Genomic DNA, 26,801 nt, shown 5'->3' with positions numbered 1-26,801 from the left:
AGTAAAATATTTAGCAACCAATCACAGCGCAGCTTTCATGTTACCTCAGTATAAAATATAACAAACAATCACAGCACAGCTTTCATGTTACCTCAGCAGTATAATATATAAAAACCCATCACAGCGCAGCTTTCATGTTACCTCAGCAGTATAATATATAACAACCAATCACAGCACAGCTTTCATGTTACCTCCGCAGTATAATATATAACAACCAATCACAGCGCAGCTTTCATGTTACCGCAGCAGTATAATATATAACAACCAATGATAGTGCAGCTTTCATGTTACCTCAGCGGTATAGTATATAACAACCAATCACAGCACAGCTTTCATGTTACCTCAGTACAATATATAACAACCAATCACAGCACAGCTGTCATGTTACCTCAGTATAATATATAACAACCAATCACAGCGCAGCTTTCATGTTACCTCTGTATAATATATAACAACCAATCACAGCACAGCGTTCATGTTACCTTAGCAGTATAATATATAACAACCAATCACAGCGCAGCTTTCATGTTACCTCAGCAGTATAATATATAACAACCAATCACAGCACAGCTTTCATGTTACCTTAGTATAATATATAACAACCAATCACAGCGCAGCTTTCGTGTTACCTCAGTATAATAAATAACAACCAATCAAAGCGCAGCTTTCATGTTACCTCAGTATAATATAGAACACCCAATCACAGCACAGCTTTCATGTTACCTCAGTATAATATATAACAACCTATCACAGCACAGCTTTCATGCTACCTCAGTATAATATATAACAACCAATCACAGCGAAGCTTTCATGTTACCTCAGTATAATATATAACAACCAATCACAGTGCAGCTTTTATGTTACCTCAGTATAATATATAACAACCAATCACAGCACAGCTTTCATGTTACCTCAGTATAATATTTAGCAACCAATCACAGCGCAGCTTTCATGTTACCTCAGTATAATATATAACAACCAATCACAGCACAGCTTTCATGTTACCTCAGCGGTATAATAGATAACAACCAATCACAGTGCAGCTTTCATGTTACCTCAGCAGTATAATATATAACAACCAATCATAGCGCAGCTTTCATGTTACCTCAGCGGTATAATAGATAACAACCAATCACAGTGCAGCTTTCATGTTACCTCAGTATAATAATATAACAACCAATCACAGCACAGCTTTCATGTTACCTCAGTATAATATTTAGCAACCAATCACAGCGCAGCTTTCATGTTACCTCAGTATAAAATATAACTACCAATCACAGCACAGCTTTCATGTTACCTTAGTATAATATTTAGCAACCAATCACAGCGCAGCTTTCATGTTACCTCAGTATAAAATATAACAACCAATCACAGCGCAGCTTTCATGTTACCTCAGTATAAAATATAACAAACAATCACAGCACAGCTTTCATGCTACCTCAGCAGTATAATATATAACAGCCAATCACAGCACAGCTTTCATGTTACCTCAGCAGTATAATATATAACAACCCATCACAGCGCAGCTTTCATGTTACCTTAGCAGTATAATATATAACAACCAATCACAGCGCAGCTTTCATGTTACCTCAGCAGTATAATATATAACAACCAATCACAGCACAGCTTTCATGTTACCTCAGCAGTATAATATATAACAACCAATCACAGCACAGCTTTCATGTTACCTCAGTATAAAATATAACAAACAATCACAGCACAGCTTTCATGTTACCTCAGCAGTATAATATATAAAAACCAATCACAGCACAGCTTTCATGTTACCTCAGCAGTATAATATATAAAAACCAATCACAGCACAGCTTTCATGTTACCTCAGCAGTATAATATATAACACCCAATCACAGCACAGCTTTCATGTTACCTCAGCAGTATAATATATAACACCCAATCACAGTGCAGCTTTCATGTTACCTCAGCAGTATAATATATAACAACCAATCACAGCACAGCTTTCATGTTACCTTAGTGGTATTATATATAACAACCAATCACAGCGCAGCTTTCATGTTACCTCAGCATAATATATAACAACCAATCACAGCACAGCTTTCATGTTACCTTAGTGGTATTATATATAACAACCAATCACAGCGCAGCTTTCATGTTACCTCAGCATAATATATAACAACCAATCACAGCACAGCTTTCATGTTACCTCAGCAGTATAATATATAACAACCAATCACAGCGCAGCTTTCATGTTACCTCAGTATAATGTATAACAGCCACTCACAGTGCAGCTTTCATGTTACCTCAGCAGTATAATATATAACAACCAATCGCAGTGCAGCTTTCATGTTACCTCAGTATAATATATAACAACCAATCACAGCGCAGCTTTCATGTTACCTCAGCAGTATAATATATAACAACTAGAGATGAGCGAACGTGCTCGGCCACGCCCCTTTTTCGCCCGAATACCGCGATTTCCGAGTACTTCCGTACTCGGGCGAAAAAATTCGGGGGGCGCCGTGGTGGCACGGGGGGTAGCAGTGGGGAGTGGGGGGGAGAGGGAGAGAGAGAGGGCTCCCCCCTGTTCCCCGCTGCTACCCCCGCACCGCCACGCCTCTCCCCGCCACCCGGCGCCCCCCGAATCTTTTCACCCGAGTACTGAAGTACTCGAAAATGGCAGTACTCGGGTGCGTAAGTACTCGAAACGAGTACGTTCGCTCATCTCTAATAACAACCAATCACAGCGCAGCTTTCATGTTACCTCTGTATAATATATAACAACCAATCACAGCGCAGCTTTCATGTTACCTCTGTATAATATATAACAACCAATCACAGCGCAGCTTTCATGTCACCTTAGCGGTATAATATATAACACCCAATCACAGCACAGCTTTCATGTTACCTCAGTACAATATATAACAACCAATCACAGCGCAGCTTTCATGTTACCTCAGTATAATATATAACAACCAATCACAGCGCAGCTTTCATGTTACCTCAGCAGTATAATATATAACAACCAATCACAGCGCAGCTTTCATGTTACCTAAGCGGTATAATATATAACAACCAATCACAGCGCAGCTTCCCTGTTACCTCAGTATAATATATAACAGCCACTCACAGTGCAGCTTTCATGTTACCTCAGCAGTATAATATATAACAACCAATCACAGCGCAGCTTTCATGTTACCTCAGTATAATATATAACAACCAATCACAGTGCAACTTTCATGTTACCTCAGTATAATATATAACAACCAATCATAGCGCAGCTTTCATGTTACCTCAGTATAATATATAACAACCAATCACAGCACAGCTTTCATGCTACCTCAGTATAATATATAACAACCAATCACAGCGAAGCTTTCATGTTACCTCAGTATAATATTTAACAACCAATCATAGCACAGCTTTCATGTTACCTCAGTATAATATATAACAACCAATCACTGCGCAGCTTTCATGTTACCTCAGTATAAAATATAACAACCAATCACAGCGCAGCTTTTACGTTACCTCAGTATAATATATAACAACCAATCACAGCACAGCTTTCATGTTACCTCAGTGGTATTATATATAACAACCAATCACAGCGCAGCTTTCATGTTACCTCAGTATAATATATAACAACCAATCACAGCACAGCTTTCATGTTACCTCAGTATAATATATAACACCCAATCACAGCGCAGCTTTCATGTTACCTCAGTATAATATATAACAACCAATCACAGCACAGCTTTCATGTTCTCAGTATAATATATAACAACCAATCACAGCGCAGCTTTCATGTTACCTCAGTATAATATATAACAACCAATCACAGCGCAGCTTTCATGTTAACTCAGTATAATATATAACAACCAATCACAGCGCAGCTTTTATGTTCTCAGTATAATATATAACAACCAATCACAGCGCAGCTTTCATATTACCTCAGTATAATATATAACAACCCATCACAGCGCAGCTTTCATGTTACCTCAGTATAATATATAACAACCAATCACAGCGCAGCTTTCATGTTACCTCAGTATAATATATAACAACCAATCACAGCACAGCTTTTATGTTACCTCAGTATAATATATAACAACCAATCACAGCGCAGCTTTCATGTTACCTCAGTATAATATATAACAGCCACTCACAGTGCAGCTTTAATGTTACCTTAGCAGTATAATATATAACAACCAATCACAGCACAGCTTTCATGTTACCTCAGTATAATATATAACAACCAATCACAGCACAGCTTTCATGTTACCTCAGTGGTATAATATATAACAACCAATCACAGCGCAGCTTTCATGTTACTTCAGTACAATATATAGCAACCAATCACAGCGCAGCTTTCATGTTACCTCAGTATAATATATAACAACCAATCACAGCGCAGCTTTCATGTTACCTCAGCAGTATAATATATAACAACCAATCACAGCACAGCTTTCATGTTACCTCAATATAATATAACAACCAATCACAGCACAGCTTTCATGTTACCTCAGTATAATATATAACAACCAATCACAGCACAGCTTTCATGTTACCTCAGTGGTACAATATATAACAACTGTTAGCGCAACGCAGCTTTCATGTTACCTCAGTACAATATATAACAACCAATCACAGCACAGCTTTCATGTTACCTCAGCGGTATAATATATAACAACCAATCACAGCTCAGCTTTCATGTTACCTCAATATAATATAACAACCAATCACAGCACAGCTTTCATGTTACCTCAGCGGTATAATATATAACAACCAATCACAGCACAGCTTTCATGTTACCTCAGCGGTATAATATATAACAACCAATCACAGCTCAGCTTTCATGTTACCTCAGTATAATATATAACAGCCAATCACAGCGCAGCTTTCATGTTACCTCAGCAGTATAATATATAACAACCAATCACAGCACAGCTTTCATGTTACCTCAGTATAATATATAACAACCAATCACAGCACAGCTTTCATGTTACCTCAGTATAATATATAACAACCAATCACAGCGCAGCTTTCATGTTACCTCAGTATAATATATAACAACCAATCACAGCGCAGCTTAAATGTTACCTCAGCGGTATAATATATAACAACCAATCATAGCGCAGCTTTCATGTTACCTCAGCAGTATAATATATAACAACCAATCACAGCGCAGCTTTAATGTTACCTCAGCAGTATAATATATAACAACCAATCACAGCGCAGCTTTCATGTTACCTCAGTACAATATATAACAACCAATCACAGCGCAGCTTTCATGTTACCTCAGCAGTATAATATATAACAACCAATCACAGCGCAGCTTTCATGTTACCTCAGCAGTATAATATATAACAACCAATCACAGCACAGCTTTCATGTTACCTAAGTATAATATATAACAACCAATCACAGCGCAGCTTTCATGTTACCTCAGTATAACATATAACAACCAATCACAGCACAGCTTTCATGTTACCTCAGCAGTATAATATATAACAACCAATCACAGCACAGCTTTCATGTTACCTCAGTATAAAATATAACAACCAATCACAGCACAGCTTTCATGTTACCTCAGTATAATATATAACAACCAATCACAGCACAGCTTTCATGTTACCTCAGCAGTATAATATATAACAACCAATCACAGCACAGCTTTCATGTTACCTCAGTACAATATATGACAACCAATCACAGCACAGCTTTCATGTTATCTCAGTGGTACAATATATAACAACCAATCACAGCGCAGCTTTCATGTTACCTCAGCAGTATAATATATAACAACCAATCACAGCGCAGCTTTCATGTTACCTCAGTATAATATATAGCAACCAATCACAGCACAGCTTTTATGTTACCTCAGTGGTATAATATATAACAACCAATCACAGCGCAGCTTTCATGTTACCTCAGTATAATATATAACAACCAATCACAGCACAGCTTTCATGTTACCTCAGTATAATATATAACAACCAATCACAGCACAGCTTTCATGTTACCTCAGTATAATATATAACAACCAATCACAGCACAGCTTTCATGTTACCTCAGTATAATATATAACAACCAATCACAGCACAGCTTTCATGTTACCTCAGTATAATATATAACAACCAATCACAGCGCAGCTTTCATGTTACCTCAGTATAATATATAACAACCAATCACAGCTCAGCTTTCATGTTACCTCAGTATAATATATAACAGCCAATCACAGCGCAGCTTTCATGTTACCTCAGCAGTATAATATATAACAACCAATCACAGCACAGCTTTCATGTTACCTCAGTATAATATATAACAACCAATCACAGCACAGCTTTCATGTTACCTCAGTATAATATATAACAACCAATCACAGCACAGCTTTCATGTTACCTCAGCAGTATAATATATAACAACCAATCACAGCGCAGCTTACATGTTATCTCAGTATAATATATAACAACCAATCACAGCGCAGCTTTCATGTTACCTCAGCAGTATAATATATAACAACCAATCACAGCACAGCTTTCATGTTCCCTCAGTATAATATATAACAACCAATCACAGCACAGCTTTCATGTTACCTCAGTATAATATATAACAACCAATCGCAGCGCAGCTTTCATGTTACCTCAGCGGTATAATATATAACAACCAATCATAGCGCAGCTTTCATGTTACCTCAGCAGTATAATATATAACAACCAATCACAGCGCAGCTTTAATGTTACCTCAGCAATATAATATATAACAACCAATCACAGCGCAGCTTTCATGTTACCTCAGTACAATATATAACAACCAATCACAGCGCAGCTTTCATGTTACCTCAGCAGTATAATATATAACAACCAATCACAGCGCAGCTTTCATGTTACCTCAGCAGTATAATATATAACAGCCAATCACGGCACAGCTTTCATGTTACCTCAGTATAATATATAACAACCAATCACAGCACAGCTTTCATGTTACCTCAGTATAATATATAACAACCAATCATAGCGCAGCTTTCATGTTACCTCAGCAGTATAATATATAACAGCCAATCACAGCACAGCTTTCATGTTACCTCAGTATAATATATAACAACCAATCACAGCGCAGCTTTCATGTTACCTCAGCAGTATAATATATAACAACCAATAACAGCACAGCTTTCATGTTCCCTCAGTATAATATATAACAACCAATCACAGCACAGCTTTCATGTTACCTCAGTATAATATATAACAACCAATCACAGCGCAGCTTAAATGTTACCTCAGCGGTATAATATATAACAACCAATCATAGCGCAGCTTTCATGTTACCTCAGCAGTATAATATATAACAACCAATCACAGCGCAGCTTTAATGTTACCTCAGCAATATAATATATAACAACCAATCACAGCGCAGCTTTCATGTTACCTCAGTACAATATATAACAACCAATCACAGCGCAGCTTTCATGTTACCTCAGCAGTATAATATATAACAACCAATCACAGCGCAGCTTTCATGTTACCTCAGCAGTATAATATATAACAACCAATCACAGCACAGCTTTCATGTTACCTAAGTATAATACATAACAACCAATCACAGCGCAGCTTTCATGTTACCTCAGTATAATATATAACACCCTATCACAGCACAGCTTTCATGTTACCTAAGTATAATATATAACCACCAATCACAGCGCAGCTTTCATGTTACCTCAGTATAATATATAGCAACCAATCACAGCGCAGCTTTCATGTTACCTCATGATAATATATAACAACCAATCACAGCGCAGCTTTCATGTTACCTCAGCAGTATAATATGTAACAACCAATCACAGCGCAGCTTTCATGTTACCTCAGCGGTATAATATATAACAACCAATCACAGAGCAGCTTTTATGTTACCTCAGCAGTATAATATATAACAAGCAATCACAGCACAGCTTTCATGTTACCTCAGTATAATATATAGCAACCAATCACAGCGCAGCTTTCATGTTACCTCAGTATAACATATAACAACCAATCACAGCACAGCTTTCATGTTACCTCAGCAGTATAATATATAACAACCAATCACAGCACAGCTTTCATGTTACCTCAGTATAATATATAACAACCAATCACAGCACAGCTTTCATGTTACCTCAGTATAATATATAACAACCAATCACAGCACAGCTTTCATGTTACCTCAGCAGTATAATATATAACAACCAATCACAGCACAGCTTTCATGTTACCTCAGTACAATATATAACAACCAATCAGAGCACAGCTTTCATGTTATCTCAGTGGTACAATATATAACAACCAATCACAGCGCAGCTTTCATGTAACCTCAGCAGTATAATATGTAACAACCAATCACAGCGCAGCTTTCATGTTACCTCAGCAGTATAATATATAACAACCAATCACAGCGCAGCTTTCATGTTACCTCAGTATAATATATAACAACCAATCACAGCACAGCTTTCATGTTACCTCAGTATAATATATAACAACCAATCACAGCACAGCTTTCATGTAACCTCAGTATAAAATATAACAACCAATCACAGCACAGCTTTCATGTTACCTCAGTATAATATATAACAACCAATCACAGCACAGCTTTCATGTTACCTCAGTATAATATATAACAACCAATCACAGCGCAGCTTTCATGTTACCTCAGCAGTACAATATATAACAACCAATCAAAGCGCAGCTTTCATGTTACCTCAGTATAATATATAACAACCAATCACAGCACAGCTTTCATGTTACCTCAGTATAATATATAACAAACAATCACAGCACAGCTTTCATGTTACCTCAGCAAGGTTATTCTGTGGTGTACATAGTGATATAAGGTTATTCCGTGGTGTACATAGTGATATAAGGTTATTCTGTGGTGTAGTGATATAAGGTTATTCTGTGGTGTACACAGTGATATAAGGTTATTCCGTGGTGTAGTGATATAAGGTTATTCTGTGGTGTACATAGTGATATAAGGTTATTCCGTGGTGTAGTGATATAAGGTTATTCTGTGGTGTAGTGATAGAAGGTTATTCTGTGGTACATAGTGATATAAGGTTATTCTGTGGTACATAGTGATATAAGGTTATTCTGTGGTGTAGTGATATAAGGTTATTCTGTGGTGTACACAGTGATATAAGGTTATTCTGTGGTACATAGTGATATAAGGTTATTCTGTGGTGTAGTGATATAAGGTTATTCTGTGGTGTACACAGTGATATAAGGTTATTCTGTGGTGTAGTGATATAAGGTTATTCTGTGGTGTAGTGATAGAAGGTTATTCTGTGGTACATAGTGATATAAGGTTATTCTGTGGTGTACACAGTGATATAAGGTTATTCTGTGGTGTAGTGATATAAGGTTATTCTGTGGTACATAGTGATATAAGGTTATTCTGTGGTGTACATAGTGATATAAGGTTATTCTGTGGTGTAGTGATATAAGGTTATTCTGTGGTGTAGTGATATAAGGTTATTCTGTGGTGTAGTGATATAAGGTTATTCTGTGGTGTACACAGTGATATAAGGTTATTCTGTGGTGTACACAGTGATATAAGGTTATTCTGTGGTGTACATAGTGATATAAGGTTATTCTGTGGTGTACATAGTGATATAAGGTTATTCTGTGGTGTACATAGTGATATAAGGTTATTCTGTGGTGTACACAGTGATATAAGGTTATTCTGTGGTGTACATAGTGATATAAGGTTATTCTGTGGTGTACATAGTGATATAAGGTTATTCTGTGGTGTACATAGTGATATAAGGTTATTCTGTGGTGTACATAGTGATATAAGGTTATTCTGTGGTGTAGTGATATAAGGTTATTCTGTGGTGTACACAGTGATATAAGGTTATTCTGTGGTGTACATAGTGATATAAGGTTATTCTGTGGTGTAGTGATATAAGGTTATTCTGTGGTGTACATAGTGATATAAGGTTATTCTGTGGTGTACACAGTGATATGAGGTTATTCTGTGGTGTACACAGTGATATAAGGTTATTCTGTGGTGTAGTGATATAAGGTTATTCTGTGGTGTACATAGTGATATAAGGTTATTCTGTGGTGTAGTGATATAAGGTTATTCTGTGGTGTAGTGATATAAGGTTATTCTGTGGTGTACACAGTGATATAAGGTTATTCTGTGGTGTACATAGTGATATAAGGTTATTCTGTGGTGTACATAGTGATATAAGGTTATTCTGTGGTGTACATAGTGATATAAGGTTATTCTGTGGTGTACACAGTGATATAAGGTTATTCTGTGGTGTAGTGATATAAGGTTATTCTGTGGTGTACACAGTGATATAAGGTTATTCTGTGGTGTACATAGTGATATAAGGTTATTCTGTGGTGTAGTGATATAAGGTTATTCTGTGGTGTAGTGATATAAGGTTATTCTGTGGTGTACATAGTGATATAAGGTTATTCTGTGGTGTAGTGATATAAGGTTATTCTGTGGTGTACATAGTGATATAAGGTTATTCTGTGGTACATAGTGATATAAGGTTATTCTGTGGTGTACATAGTGATATAAGGTTATTCTGTGGTGTACATAGTGATATAAGGTTATTCTGTGGTGTACACAGTGATATAAGGTTATTCTGTGGTGTAGTGATATAAGGTTATTCTGTGGTGTACACAGTGATATAAGGTTATTCTGTGGTGTAGTGATATAAGGTTATTCTGTGGTGTATATAGTGATATAAGGTTATTCTGTGGTGTAGTGATATAAGGTTATTCTGTGGTGTAGTGATAGAAGGTTATTCTGTGGTGTACATAGTGATAGAAGGTTATTCTGTGGTGTACATAGTGATATAAGGTTATTCTGTGGTGTACATAGTGATATAAGGTTATTCTGTGGTGTAGTGATATAAGGTTATTCTGTGGTGTAGTGATATAAGGTTATTCTGTGGTGTACATAGTGATATAAGGTTATTCTGTGGTACACAGTGATATAAGGTTATTCTGTGGTGTAGTGATATAAGGTTATTCTGTGGTGTAGTGATATAAGGTTATTCTGTGGTGTAGTGATATAAGGTTATTCTGTGGTGTACATAGTGATATAAGGTTATTCTGTGGTGTACATAGTGATATAAGGTTATTCTGTGGTGTAGTGATATAAGGTTATTCTGTGGTGTAGTGATATAAGGTTATTCTGTGGTGTAGTGATATAAGGTTATTCTGTGGTGTAGTGAAATAAGGTTATTCTGTGGTGTACACAGTGATATAAGGTTATTCTGTAGTGTACACAGTGATATAAGGTTATTCTGTAGTGTACACAGTGATATAAGGTTATTCTGTAGTGTACACAGTGATATAAGGTTATTCTGTGGTGTAGTGATATAAGGTTATTCTGTGGTGTACACAGTGATATAAGGTTATTCTGTGGTGTACATAGTGATATAAGGTTATTCTGTGGTGTACATAGTGATATAAGGTTATTCTGTGGTGTAGTGATATAAGGTTATTCTGTGGTGTAGTGATATAAGGTTATTCTGTGGTGTAGTGATATAAGGTTATTCCGTGGTGTACATAGTTATATAAGGTTATTCTGTGGTGTAGTGATATAAGGTTATTCTGTGGTGTACACAGTGATATAAGGTTATTCTGTGGTGTACATAGTGATATAAGGTTATTCTGTGGTGTAGTGATATAAGGTTATTCTGTGGTGTAGTGATATAAGGTTATTCTGTGGTGTACACAGTGATATAAGGTTATTCTGTGGTGTAGTGATATAAGGTTATTCTGTGGTGTACACAGTGATATAAGGTTATTCTGTGGTGTACATAGTGATATAAGGTTATTCTGTGGTGTAGTGATATAAGGTTATTCTGTGGTGTAGTGATATAAGGTTATTCCGTGGTGTAGTGATATAAGGTTATTCTGTGGTGTAGTGATATAAGGTTATTCTGTGGTGTACACAGTGATATAAGGTTATTCTTTGGTGTACACAGTGATATAAGGTTATTCTGTGGTGTAGTGATATAAGGTTATTCTGTGGTGTAGTGATATAAGGTTATTCCGTGGTGTACACAGTGATATAAGGTTATTCTGTGGTGTACATAGTGATATAAGGTTATTCTGTGGTGTAGTGATATAAGGTTATTCTGTGGTGTACATAGTTATATAAGGTTATTCTGTGGTGTAGTGATATAAGGTTATTCTGTGGTGTACACAGTGATATAAGGTTATTCTGTGGTGTACATAGTGATATAAGGTTATTCTGTGGTGTAGTGATATAAGGTTATTCTGTGGTGTACACAGTGAGATAAGGTTATTCTGTGGTGTAGTGATATAAGGTTATTCTGTGGTGTACAGAGTGATATAAGGTTATTCTGTGGTGTACATAGTGATATAAGGTTATTCTGTGGTGTACATAGTGATATAAGGTTATTCTGTGGTGTAGTGATATAAGGTTATTCTGTGGTGTAGTGATATAAGGTTATTCTGTGGTGTACACAGTGATATAAGGTTATTCTGTGGTGTACAAAGTGATATAAGGTTATTCTGTGGTGTACATAGTGATATAAGGTTATTCTGTGGTGTACATAGTGATATAAGGTTATTCTGTGGTGTACACAGTGATATAAGGTTATTCTGTGGTGTACACAGTGATATAAGGTTATTCCGTGGTGTACACAGTGATATAAGGTTATTCTGTGGTGTACACAGTGATATAAGGTTATTCTGTGGTGTACATAGTGATATAAGGTTATTCTGTGGTGTACACAGTGATATAAGGTTATTCTGTGGTGTACATAGTGATATAAGGTTATTCTGTGGTGTACATAGTGGTATAAGGTTATTCTGTGGTGTAGTGATATAAGGTTATTCTGTGGTGTAGTGATATAAGGTTATTCTGTAGTGTACATAGTGATATAAGGTTATTCTGTAGTGTACATAGTGATATAAGGTTATTCTGTGGTGTACATAGTGATATAAGGTTATTCTGTGGTGTACATAGTGATATAAGGTTATTCTGTGGTGTACACAGTGATATAAGGTTATTCTGTGGTGTACATAGTGATATAAGGTTATTCTGTGGTGTACATAGTGATATAAGGTTATTCTGTGGTGTACATAGTGATATAAGGTTATTCTGTGGTGTACACAGTGATATAAGGTTATTCTGTGGTACATAGTGATATAAGGTTATTCTGTGGTACATAGTGATATAAGGTTATTCTGTGGTGTACATAGTGATATAAGGTTATTCTGTTGTGTACATAGTGATATAAGGTTATTCTGTGGTGTAGTAATATAAGGTTATTCTGTGGTACATAGTGATATAAGGTTATTTTGTGGTGTAGTGATATAAGGTTATTCTGTGGTGTACACAGTGATATAAGGTTATTCTGTGGTGTAGTGATATAAGGTTATTCTGTGGTGTAGTGATAGAAGGTTATTCTGTGGTACATAGTGATATAAGGTTATTCTGTGGTGTACATAGTGATATAAGGTTATTCTGTGGTGTACAGAGTGATATAAGGTTATTCTGTGGTGTACACAGTGATATAAGGTTATTCTGTGGTGTACACAGTGATATAAGGTTATTCTGTGGTGTACACAGTGATATAAGGTTATTCTGTGGTGTACATAGTGATATAAGGTTATTCTGTGGTGTACAGAGTGATATAAGGTTATTCTGTGGTGTACATAGTGATATAAGGTTATTCTGTGGTGTACACAGTGATATAAGGTTATTCTGTGGTGTACAGAGTGATATAAGGTTATTCTGTGGTGTACATAGTGATATAAGGTTATTCTGTGGTGTACATAGTGATATAAGGTTATTCTGTGGTACATAGTGATATAAGGTTATTCTGTGGTGTACACAGTGATATAGGGTTATTCTGTGGTGTAGTGATATAAGGTTATTCTGTGGTGTAGTGATATAAGGTTATTCTGTGGTGTACATAGTGATATAAGGTTATTCTGTGGTGTAGTGATATAAGGTTATTCTGTGGTGTACACAGTGATATAAGGTTATTCTGTGGTGTAGTGATATAAGGTTATTCTGTGGTGTACATAGTGATATAAGGTTATTCTGTGGTGTAGTGATATAAGGTTATTCTGTGGTGTACATAGTGATATAAGGTTATTCTGTGGTGTAGTGATATAAGGTTATTCTGTGGTGTACATAGTGATAGAAGGTTATTCTGTGGTGTAGTGATAGAAGGTTATTCTGTGGTGTACATAGTGATATAAGGTTATTCTGTGGTGTACACAGTGATATAAGGTTATTCTGTGGTGTACACAGTGATATAAGGTTATTCTGTGGTGTACACAGTGATATAAGGTTATTCTGTGGTGTACACAGTGATATAAGGTTATTCTGTGGTGTACATAGTGATATAAGGTTATTCTGTGGTGTACATAGTGATAGAAGGTTATTCTGTGGTGTACATAGTGATATAAGGTTATTCTGTGGTGTACATAGTGATATAAGGTTATTCTGTGGTGTATTGATATAAGGTTATTCTGTGGTGTAGTGATATAAGGTTATTCTGTGGTGTAGTGATAGAAGGTTATTCTGTGGTGTACATAGTGATATAAGGTTATTCTGTGGTGTAGTGATATAAGGTTATTCTGTGGTGTAGTGAAATAAGGTTATTCTGTGGTGTACATAGTGATAGAAGGTTATTCTGTGGTGTAGTGATATAAGGTTATTCTGTGGTGTAGTGATATAAGGTTATTCTGTGGTGTACACAGTGATATAAGGTTATTCTGTGGTGTAGTGATATAAGGTTATTCTGTGGTGTAGTGATATAAGGTTATTCTGTGGTGTACATAGTGATATAAGGTTATTCTGTGGTGTACATAGTGATATAAGGTTATTCTGTGGTGTAGTGATATAAGGTTATTCTGTGGTGTAGTGATATAAGGTTATTCTGTGGTGTACATAGTGATATAAGGTTATTCTGTGGTGTAGTGATATAAGGTTATTCTGTGGTGTACATAGTGATATAAGGTTATTCTGTGGTGTACATAGTAATATAAGGTTATTCTGTGGTGTACATAGTGATATAAGGTTATTCTGTGGTGTACACAGTGATATAAGGTTATTCTGTGGTGTACATAGTGATATAAGGTTATTCTGTGGTGTACACAGTGATATAAGGTTATTCTGTGGTGTAGTGATATAAGGTTATTCTGTGGTGTAGTGATATAAGGTTATTCTGTGGTGTACATAGTGATATAAGGTTATTCTGTGGTGTAGTGATATAAGGTTATTCTGTGGTGTAGTGATATAAGGTTATTCTGTGGTGTACATAGTGATATAAGGTTATTCTGTGGTGTACAAAGTGATATAAGGTTATTCTGTGGTGTACATAGTGATATAAGGTTATTCTGTGGTGTACATAGTGATATAAGGTTATTCTGTGGTGTACACAGTGATATAAGGTTATTCTGTGGTGTACACAGTGATATAAGGTTATTCTGTGGTGTACACAGTGATATAAGGTTATTCCGTGGTGTACACAGTGATATAAGGTTATTCTGTGGTGTACACAGTGATATAAGGTTATTCTGTGGTGTACATAGTGATATAAGGTTATTCTGTGGTGTACACAGTGATATAAGGTTATTCTGTGGTGTACATAGTGATATAAGGTTATTCTGTGGTGTACATAGTGGTATAAGGTTATTCTGTGGTGTAGTGATATAAGGTTATTCTGTAGTGTACATAGTGATATAAGGTTATTCTGTAGTGTACATAGTGATATAAGGTTATTCTGTGGTGTACATAGTGATATAAGGTTATTCTGTGGTGTACATAGTGATATAAGGTTATTCTGTGGTGTACATAGTGATATAAGGTTATTCTGTGGTGTACATAGTGATATAAGGTTATTCTGTGGTGTACATAGTGATATAAGGTTATTCTGTGGTGTAGTGATATAAGGTTATTCTGTGGTACATAGTGATATAAGGTTATTCTGTGGTGTACATAGTGATATAAGGTTATTCTGTGGTGTACAGAGTGATATAAGGTTATTCTGTGGTGTAGTGATATAAGGTTATTCTGTGGTGTAGTGATATAAGGTTATTCTGTGGTGTACATAGTGATATAAGGTTATTCTGTGGTGTACACAGTGATATAAGGTTATTCTGTGGTGTACATAGTGATATAAGGTTATTCTGTGGTGTACATAGTGATATAAGGTTATTCTGTGGTGTAGTGATATAAGGTTATTCTGTGGTGTACATAGTGATATAAGGTTATTCTGTGGTGTACATAGTGATATAAGGTTATTCTGTGGTGTACATAGTGATATAAGGTTATTCTGTGGTGTACACAGTGATATAAGGTTATTCTGTGGTACATAGTGATATAAGGTTATTCTGTGGTACATAGTGATATAAGGTTATTCTGCGGTGTACATAGTGATATAAGGTTATTCTGTGGTGTACACAGTGATAGAAGGTTATTCTGTGGTGTAGTGATATAAGGTTATTCTGTGGTGTACACAGTGATATAAGGTTATTCTGTGGTGTACATAGTGATATAAGGTTATTCCGTGGTGTACACAGTGATATAAGGTTATTCTGTGGTGTACATAGTGATATAAGGTTATTCTGTGGTGTACACAGTGATAGAAGGTTATTCTGTGGTGTAGTGATATAAGGTTATTCTGTGGTGTACACAGTGATATAAGGTTATTCTGTGGTGTAGTGATATAAGGTTATTCAGTGGTGTAGTGATATAAGGTTATTCTGTTGTGTACATAGTGATATAAGGTTATTCTGTGGTGTAGTAATATAAGGTTATTCTGTGGTACATAGTGATATAAGGTTATTTTGTGGTGTAGTGATATAAGGTTATTCTGTGGTGTACACAGTGATATAAGGTTATTCTGTGGTGTACATAGTGATATAAGGTTATTCTGTGGTGTACATAGTGATATAAGGTTATTCTGTGGTGTACATAGTGATATAAGGTTATTCTGTGGTGTAGTGATATAAGGTTATTCTGTGGTGTAGTGATATAAGGTTATTCTGTGGTGTACATAGTGATATAAGGTTATTCTGTGGTGTACACAGTGATATAAGGTTATTCTGTGGTGTACATAGTGATATAAGGTTATTCTGTGGTGTACACAGTGATATAAGGTTATTCTGTGGTGTACACAGTGATATAAGGTTATTCTGTGGTGTACACAGTGATATAAGGTTATTCTGTGGTGTACATAGTGATATAAGGTTATTCTGTGGTGTAGTGATATAAGGTTATTCTGTGGTGTACATAGTGATATAAGGTTATTCTGTGGTGTAGTGATATAAGGTTATTCTGTGGTGTAGTGATATAAGGTTATTCTGTGGTGTAGTGATAGAAGGTTATTCTGTGGTACATAGTGATATAAGGTTATTCTGTGGTGTACACAGTGATATAAGGTTATTCTGTGGTGTACACAGTGATATAAGGTTATTCTGTGGTGTACACAGTGATATAAGGTTATTCTGTGGTGTACATAGTGATATAAGGTTATTCTGTGGTGTACATAGTGATATAAGGTTATTCTGTGGTGTACAAAGTGATATAAGGTTATTCTGTGGTGTACATAGTGATATAAGGTTATTCTGTGGTGTACACAGTGATATAAGGTTATTCTGTGGTGTACAGAGTGATATAAGGTTATTCTGTGGTGTACATAGTGATATAAGGTTATTCTGTGGTGTACATAGTGATATAAGGTTATTCTGTGGTACATAGTGATATAAGGTTATTCTGTGGTGTACACAGTGATATAGGGTTATTCTGTGGTGTAGTGATATAAGGTTATTCTGTGGTGTAGTGATATAAGGTTATTCTGTGGTGTAGTGATATAAGGTTATTCTGTGGTGTACACAGTGATATAAGGTTATTCTGTGGTGTACACAGTGATATAAGGTTATTCTGTGGTGTAGTGATATAAGGTTATTCTGTGGTGTACATAGTGATATAAGGTTATTCTGTGGTGTAGTGATATAAGGTTATTCTGTGGTGTACATAGTGATATAAGGTTATTCTGTGGTGTACACAGTGATATAAGGTTATTCTGTGGTGTACACAGTGATATAAGGTTATTCTGTGGTGTACATAGTGATATAAGGTTATTCTGTGGTGTAGTGATATAAGGTTATTCTGTGGTGTACATAGTGATATAAGGTTATTCTGTGGTGTAGTGATATAAGGTTATTCTGTGGTGTACATAGTGATAGAAGGTTATTCTGTGGTGTAGTGATAGAAGGTTATTCTGTGGTGTACATAGTGATATAAGGTTATTCTGTGGTGTACACAGTGATATAAGGTTATTCTGTGGTGTACACAGTGATATAAGGTTATTCTGTGGTGTACACAGTGATATAAGGTTATTCTGTGGTGTACACAGTGATATAAGGTTATTCTGTGGTGTACATAGTGATATAAGGTTATTCTGTGGTGTACATAGTGATAGAAGGTTATTCTGTGGTGTACATAGTGATATAAGGTTATTCTGTGGTGTACATAGTGATATAAGGTTATTCTGTGGTGTATTGATATAAGGTTATTCTGTGGTGTAGTGATATAAGGTTATTCTGTGGTGTAGTGATATAAGGTTATTCTGTGGTGTAGTGATAGAAGGTTATTCTGTGGTGTACATAGTGATATAAGGTTATTCTGTGGTGTAGTGAAATAAGGTTATTCTGTGGTGTACATAGTGATAGAAGGTTATTCTGTGGTGTAGTGATATAAGGTTATTCTGTGGTGTACACAGTGATATAAGGTTATTCTGTGGTGTAGTGATATAAGGTTATTCTGTGGTGTAGTGATATAAGGTTATTCTGTGGTGTACATAGTGATATAAGGTTATTCTGTGGTGTACATAGTGATATAAGGTTATTCTGTGGTGTACAGAGTGATATAAGGTTATTCTGTGGTGTACACAGTGATATAAGGTTATTCTGTGGTGTACATAGTGATATAAGGTTATTCTGTGGTGTAGTGATATAAGGTTATTCTGTGGTGTAGTGATATAAGGTTATTCTGTGGTGTACATAGTGATATAAGGTTATTCTGTGGTGTACATAGTGATATAAGGTTATTCTGTGGTGTACATAGTGATATAAGGTTATTCTGTGGTGTAGTGATATAAGGTTATTCTGTGGTGTACACAGTGATATAAGGTTATTCTGTGGTGTACATAGTGATATAAGGTTATTCTGTGGTGTACACAGTGATATAAGGTTATTCTGTGGTGTACATAGTGATATAAGGTTATTCTGTGGTGTACATAGTGATATAAGGTTATTCTGTGGTGTAGTGATATAAGGTTATTCTGTGGTGTAGTGATATAAGGTTATTCTGTGGTGTACACAGTGAGATAAGGTTATTCTGTGGTGTAGTGATATAAGGTTATTCTGTGGTGTACATAGTAATATAAGGTTATTCTGTGGTGTACATAGTGATATAAGGTTATTCTGTGGTGTACACAGTGATATAAGGTTATTCTGTGGTGTACATAGTGATATAAGGTTATTCTGTGGTGTACACAGTGATATAAGGTTATTCTGTGGTGTAGTGATATAAGGTTATTCTGTGGTGTAGTGATATAAGGTTATTCTGTGGTGTACACAGTGATATAAGGTTATTCTGTGGTGTACATAGTGATATAAGGTTATTCTGTGGTGTACATAGTGATATAAGGTTATTCTGTGGTGTACATAGTGATAGAAGGTTATTCTGTGGTGTAGTGATAGAAGGTTATTCTGTGGTGTACATAGTGATATAAGGTTATTCTGTGGTGTACATAGTGATAGAAGGTTATTCTGTGGTGTAGTGATAGAAGGTTATTCTGTGGTGTACACAGTGATATAAGGTTATTCTGTGGTGTACATAGTGATATAAGGTTATTCTGTGGTGTAGTGATATAAGGTTATTCTGTGGTGTAGTGATATAAGGTTATTCTGTGGTGTAGTGATAGAAGGTTATTCTGTGGTGTACATAGTGATATAAGGTTATTCTGTGGTGTACATAGTGATATAAGGTTATTCTGTGGTGTACATAGTGATAGAAGGTTATTCTGTGGTGTAGTGATAGAAGGTTATTCTGTGGTGTACACAGTGATATAAGGTTATTCTGTGGTGTAGTGATATAAGGTTATTCTGTGGTGTACACAGTGATATAAGGTTATTCTGTGGTGTACACAGTGATATAAGGTTATTCTGTGGTGTAGTGATATAAGGTTATTCTGTGGTGTACATAGTAATATAAGGTTATTCTGTGGTGTACATAGTGATATAAGGTTATTCTGTGGTGTACATAGTGATATAAGGTTATTCTGTGGTGTACACAGTGATATAAGGTTATTCTGTGGTGTAGTGATATAAGGTTATTCTGTGGTGTACATAGTGATATAAGGTTATTCTGTGGTGTACACAGTGATATAAGGTTATTCTGTGGTGTAGTGATATAAGGTTATTCTGTGGTGTACATAGTGATATAAGGTTATTCTGTGGTGTACATAGTGATATAAGGTTATTCTGTGGTGTAGTGATATAAGGTTATTCTGTGGTGTAGTGATAGAAGGTTATTCTGTGGTGTAGTGATAGAAGGTTATTCTGTGGTGTAGTGATATAAGGTTATTCTGTGGTGTAGTGATATAAGGTTATTCTGTGGTGTAGTGATATAAGGTTATTCTGTGGTGTACATAGTGATATAAGGTTATTCTGTGGTGTACATAGTGATATAAGGTTATGCTGTGGTGTAGTGATATAAGGTTATTCTGTGGTGTAGTGATATAAGGTTATTCTGTGGTGTACATAGTGATATAAGGTTATTCTGTGGTGTACACAGTGATATAAGGTTATTCTGTGGTACATAGTGATATAAGGTTATTCTGTGGTGTACACAGTGATATAAGGTTATTCTGTGGTGTAGTGATATAAGGTTATTCTGTGGTGTAGTGATATAAGGTTATTCTGTGGTGTACACAGTGATATAAGGTTATTCTGTGGTGTACACAGTGATATAAGGTTATTCTGTGGTGTAGTGATATAAGGTTATTCTGTGGTGTACACAGTGATATAAGGTTATTCTGTGGTGTACAGAGTGATATAAGGTTATTCTGTGGTGTACATAGTGATATAAGGTTATTCTGTGGTGTACATAGTGATATAAGGTTATTCTGTGGTGTAGTGATATAAGGTTATTCTGTGGTGCGATCACTGCAGGACCAGATTCATGTTTTGTTTTTTTTTCTGCAGTACTAAAAGAATAAACGAATCCCCTCAATACAAACCCGGAATCTCCATGATGTCACTGTACGCCGTGGAGCGCTGTGCTGTGATTGCATGTGGTGGGCGAGCTCGCCCTGGCCTCTGGTACAACAGTCACTGGGTATGAATTCCTCCATTTCCCCTGAAGTCGGCCAGCGGGAACCCCAGCTTTACATTATATATGAGTCCAGATGGATACTAATCGCTATCATATCCATCTGTGATCCAAAGGTCTCCTGCAGCAGTTGCTCCGGGAATGGTGGGCTACTGGTTATTCCACAGGGGTCCCCAATCCTTCAACCTCAGCCCCCCTTGTATGTTGTTCACAACCTGCTGCTCATAGCTGCAGACTTTTCTTAAGTGTCCCCCGAAGTAATACCTGCGGGGTGTTAAGTCCATCTCTAGGATGCAGTCTTCATGACCTCTCAGGAGTCCACCTTACTTTGAGGGGCCAGCAGTGGTCCACGAGTAGCACCCACTCCTTTATTATTTCAGGGCCTTCCGCTGGCTGTCATGTAACGGCGTCCAGAGTCTGTCTGGTTTTCGGCATCTGGTACTGCGCCACTAGAAGTGAATCTAAGTGACATAAACCGCCTTGAGCAGCGAGCTGAGCAGTTCCTACAAGTTGTGAGATGTGGAAGTAGTGCAGCGCGCTGAGCCACTCACATAACCTACATTCACCTCTATGGGGGTCACAAGCAGCACGGAGTTGGCTAAATCCACCTTTGGTCGTCTTAATCTGGTGGCAGCAAGGTTGGCACAGACATTGGAATACCCGTTCATCTCTGCCATCTTCGGCAGTCCCACTGAAAAACAAGTGAAGCGGCGGTGGGTTTACAAAAGTTGCCCTCCGCTGAGTGAAACGGCAGCAGCGGCCAGGATGTGAGGACAGGGGAATTGGGACCCCTTGTTCTCGGGATCAGTGGGGCTCCTGGCGGTCGGACCCCCGACAATCTATCAGTTTTCAGCCATCCAGTCAATGCATGAAAACTTTTCTACTTCGCTCAGTAACCGACCACCCCTTTACAACCAACGGCAGGGGGTGGCGTTACGTTGGCAGCACATGCAGGAACAACTTCAGATAGTGGATATGTTGGACTATCAGCAACAGGAAACACTACAGAACATGCTCAACACTTTGTCACCTGCTGAATACAACTGAGCCGAAGGCTTTCACAAAGCCACGGACAGCAAGGCATCATACAAGGCACTATAGAAATACTGGATTACAGCACAAAAAACTAGACAACATTCATATTACCGCATTCATACCGATTGGTTCCATGAAGTCCTCATTTATCGGGTACAGAGAACGACATTCAAAAGACAAATCACAAAACAATGCCTGCATGGCCGCCTCCCAGTATCATCATATATACTATATACACACAGACACAGGTTTTTCTAAAGCATTTGACACCGCCCCGCATAATAGGCAGATATGTAAAATGAGACAACTCGGTCTGGGCGAAGCACACACCATCAGTGAGCCTGGAGGCCGAGTGATCCTCAGGCCACACTTGTCGCTTGCTGTGCGGTGACGGATGCTACTCAGTAAATGATGCAATGCACTGCCCCCTGCTGGATGGCAATCCTGCAGGCTGACAGAGCAGGCTGTACATCCTTAGGCACCTGCCAGTCAGCCTGAACAGGAAGTCCAAGACACAGGCAGGCAAAGCTACTGTCGTCCTGTGCATATACTCAATGCCAGGATGGTGTGCGAGCTGTCGGGTGCGGCAGACATTTTTCCTTCATTATTTGGACCCCCAGTACAAACAAGCATCTTTACAATTCTGAAAGGTATTACATGCTTTTTTATAGTAACATGATTATTTTTCGCTGTGTACTTCTTGCGCCTTTAGGGCGAGCACCCACTGGCGTTTTTTTACCTGCGTTTTGCGTTTTGCGTTTTTCCTGCACAGGCATAGAGATAACATGTGTTCCTGTCCACTGGCGTTTTTTTTGCGTTGCGTTTGCGTTTTTAACATAGGAGCTGTCAGTTGCATATGTGTCCTTATTTTTCTCCATGGAAATTAATGGAAAAGCCGCGAAAACGCCGCGAAAACGCCGCGAAAAACGCCGCGGAAAACGGGCGGAAAAAACGCGGGGAACGCGGCGAAAACGCTGCGTTGTTTTCCCGCGGAAAACGCAAACGCCAGTGGGTGCTCGCCCTTAAGAACACACGGCCACTTCTTAACACCTGTGAACATGATGTGCAGAACACACGGACGGAAGCGTGGTACAAGCAGACAGAAGGGTTACCAAGCGGTTGCTTTACCTGCTCATTAAGCCAATGCCACATCTGTATGTGGGCAGGAAAGTGCAACGGAAACGAGGAGAAAACGGGAGAGAAGAGAAGACAGCAGAACATTAGTGAAGAACGTGCAGGTACAACGTGGCAAGAACACAGGGCACACAAGGGGCACACAGGGGCCAAAGCCAGAAGTGGATCCGGCAGGAAGAAGTAGAAGACCTTCCTTTAGGTTTCTGGTGTCTGTTCAATCCACTTCTGACTTTGACTCAAAAAACTGCATGAAAACCTGCCATAAAAGGTGCAGCAACCCCCCCAAGACACGGCCATACGGGGCAAACACACAGCAAGAGCTGCGGTATATCTCCAGATCACTCAAACCAGTGCTTTATATCATCCCCTCTCACTGAAAGAGGGACAAACATTTCTGGATTGTTCTTCCAGAGCCGCTACCAAGAACAAGTCTTCCATCCGATCCGATGACTACGGTGTTTCCCCAAAAATAAGACACTGCCATTTTAATATTTGCCACAAAAGAGGAGTTCGGTCTCATTATACTTACCCAGCAGGCTCAGTGGTCCAGGTACCTTCCGCTGCTCTCCAGAGCTCCGGCGTGGTTCCCGCAGTCCCTCATCTTCCTGGTTACGGGATTCATAAATCCCACCTACAGGAAGCGATGACTGTGACTGGATTTTCGGGAGCTGCTCAGCCAATCAACGCAGTGCTCGATGAACCAATGTGATGGCTGTGATTGGTTCTTCAGGTGCTGCTCAGCCAATCAGAGCCCTTCGCTTCATGGAGGTGGGATTTATGAATTCCTTAACTAGCAAGTGATCTTGTATGGGCGGCTGAGGACCTCGGGAACTGCACCAGAGCTTTGGAGAGCAGCGGGAGGGACCCGGACCGAGTCTGCTAGATAATGTATTCTTTTTTTTTCCTTGTGTAATGCAGCTAGGTCTTATTTTGGGGGTAGGGCTTATAGTCTGAGCCTCCCCAAAAAGCCTTAAAAAAACCAGCCTAGGGCTTATTTTCAGGGAAACACGATAATATGATCATTGACAGCAGCCAATGACAATACAGGTAGCTAAATTACATTACATTTTGTTTTTGGTCCCAGGTCCGGTTTAACAGTCTAACATCTTCACTAATATTTCCATGATATAAAGAGCGGGTGAGATTAACACCAAGCAGCGCACATGGCAAACCCTCCGAGTCACACAACAGATAGATACACTTTAGGAAACGTTTCTTGGCATAATATAGAGAACTTTTATACATTCTTATAGATTTTGCCCACACAAATGTCACCTGTTTTATAACACAAGAGAATACAATGTAACATTGTAGCGACGCGAGGGACTTATAGAGCGAATTCCATAGTAAGGGAGCCTAACAATGTGGCTGACCTCTCCTGCATGCGGAGCAGTAAGTAAATCTGTTAGGCGCTGGACACTGTCCGAAGGGGAACAGTCATGTTTGGGTTACGGCTCCATTCTGTCATCCATAAATCTAACGCAAACGTAATATTTCTATAAGGGGAAAAACTCACAAGTAAATCGAGCAACCATTGTAAGATCTGAATATAACCGGATTGTGTGTCAATGGTCACAAGAAGTCAACATTAACCCTTTCCAATCCACTGTCTTACATCTAAAGACATTCTGATTGAAGGCTGTACAGCTCTGATGTCGGAAGACGTCCGGCAGGGTATTCTTACTGTATATTACTGGCCGCTCTGTTGTCAGGGGCCTCTTCAGCATGTCCCATACCACAGTACTGGCTCTAGCCAGCAGATGGCACTGTTGTATAATGGCAGAAAGAGAAAAACCCCTAGGAAACCCTGATTCCAAAATTGGATTGCAAAGGGTTAAAGTCACATCGGGAAAACTATTTTATGGTAACTCCTGGATGAGGTCCTTTGGCCTCGTATCCACAAGTCTCTGAGTCCGCTGATCCCACATTGGTTCCTCTATGGATATAGTTATAATACGGGCTGCCAGCTTGCTGTCACATCAGTTCTACCGTAGGCACCTACCTCAATAATGGCCGTGGGGAGGAAGTCAGTTGTGGTAAGAGCAAAGTACCAAAGAGAAGTCACGTGTGTCGGCTCTTGCCACAAGGAGGGTCTAGTCAGATATAATAAGCCAATCCAGAGCTGCCCATGCTGGCAGCGCACAAAAGTAAGGCTATAGACCAAAAATATTTACACCATTAACTTACACTGACTAAAAGAGAGAACGGAGAAGAAAGAAGGGAAGTAATAAGCTGCAGCCGTCTGTACAAGGCCGCTCAGTAGGACTAGACCGTGTAGCACCCGTATGCTGGCCCTATCTGATGTGAACAGAACGCTAGTTACATCACAGACACTTACCTTACTGTCAATCTTCAGAACAAATTTTCCGAGTCCTCGAATGGGTCTGGGTGCCAACGCTTCCTTCCGTTCCCTCATAAACGCTGCTATTATTTCCCACCAGCGGCCAAAACGATTCCCCAAGAAACCGACTACTCCAAAGTGGATTATCAGCTTTTTAACTGCAAAAACTAAGAGAGAAAACTTGAATACAACCATTTCCTTCAGCTGAACTTTTAAACAACGTCTATTTCTCCACTTTCACCAAAAGTATTTCAGAATGTCCAAGCTGCGGCCCACCGAAGGAAGCTTAACACTCCAAGAACATACCGGGCCTCACAAACCCTTCTGACACTGGACAAGGTATTTTAAAGAGTTGGTCATGAAATCAACCCCTGCCCATAAGCCCTGACATATAGAGGGGGTTGCCAATTCTGACCAGCAGCTCCTGTCCTGGCTGCCATGTAATACTACATTCCCCTTCAGCGGCTGCTGTGGTTTCAGTCATTTAACAGAGTGGCCGGTGGCCAGACTAGGGGAAATCGGCCAATCACATGGGCGGTCTGCAATCTGTCAAGAGACAACCATCCTTAGGGCCCTTTTACATGGGACAACTTGTTGGGTGCAGATGGCCGGCAGCTTGTGCCAGGGATGAGTATTCCCTTGACTGGAGGTGGAGTGGAGCGGACCGAGGGTCAGTCCAGCCATCCACCTCCATGTGCCAGGGATGAGTATTCCCTTGACTGGAGGTGGAGTGGAGCGGACCGAGGGTCAGTCCAGCCATCCACCTCCATGTGCCAGGGATGAGTATTCCCTTGACTGGAGGTGGAGTGCAGCGGACCGAGGGTCAGTCCAGCCATCCACCTCCATGTGCCAGGGATGAGTATTCCCTTGACTGGAGGTGGAGTGGAGCGGACCGAGGGTCAGTCCAGCCATCCACCTCCATTCACAGTAAGCA

The 26,801-nt window shown here is 38.4% G+C and overlaps 1 protein-coding gene across 2 annotated transcripts in view; it reads right to left on the bottom strand.

Annotated features, from left to right (window-relative positions):
- The window catches only part of TMEM245 (transmembrane protein 245), a 153,042-nt gene that overhangs the window by 100,412 nt on the left and 25,829 nt on the right, over nucleotides 1-26,801 (bottom strand). Inside the window, exons 5-6 of one of the 2 annotated variants that reach the window (XM_066579078.1) lie at nucleotides 25,865-26,034; nucleotides 23,521-23,544 (exon numbers count right to left, since the gene is read on the bottom strand). In XM_066579078.1, the coding sequence (XP_066435175.1) occupies nucleotides 23,521-23,544; nucleotides 25,865-26,034 (194 nt within the window). The remainder of the gene's footprint in view (nucleotides 1-23,520; nucleotides 23,545-25,864; nucleotides 26,035-26,801) is intronic. The other variant, XM_066579080.1, reaches the window with a different exon arrangement.

This window comes from Eleutherodactylus coqui, chromosome 9 (genome assembly GCF_035609145.1).
Source record: "Eleutherodactylus coqui strain aEleCoq1 chromosome 9, aEleCoq1.hap1, whole genome shotgun sequence".
In the NCBI taxonomy this organism is placed as follows: Eukaryota; Metazoa; Chordata; class Amphibia; order Anura; family Eleutherodactylidae; genus Eleutherodactylus; species Eleutherodactylus coqui.
The sequence above is the reverse complement of the archived record's forward strand: the minus strand, read 5'-3'. Positions and strand labels throughout refer to the sequence as shown.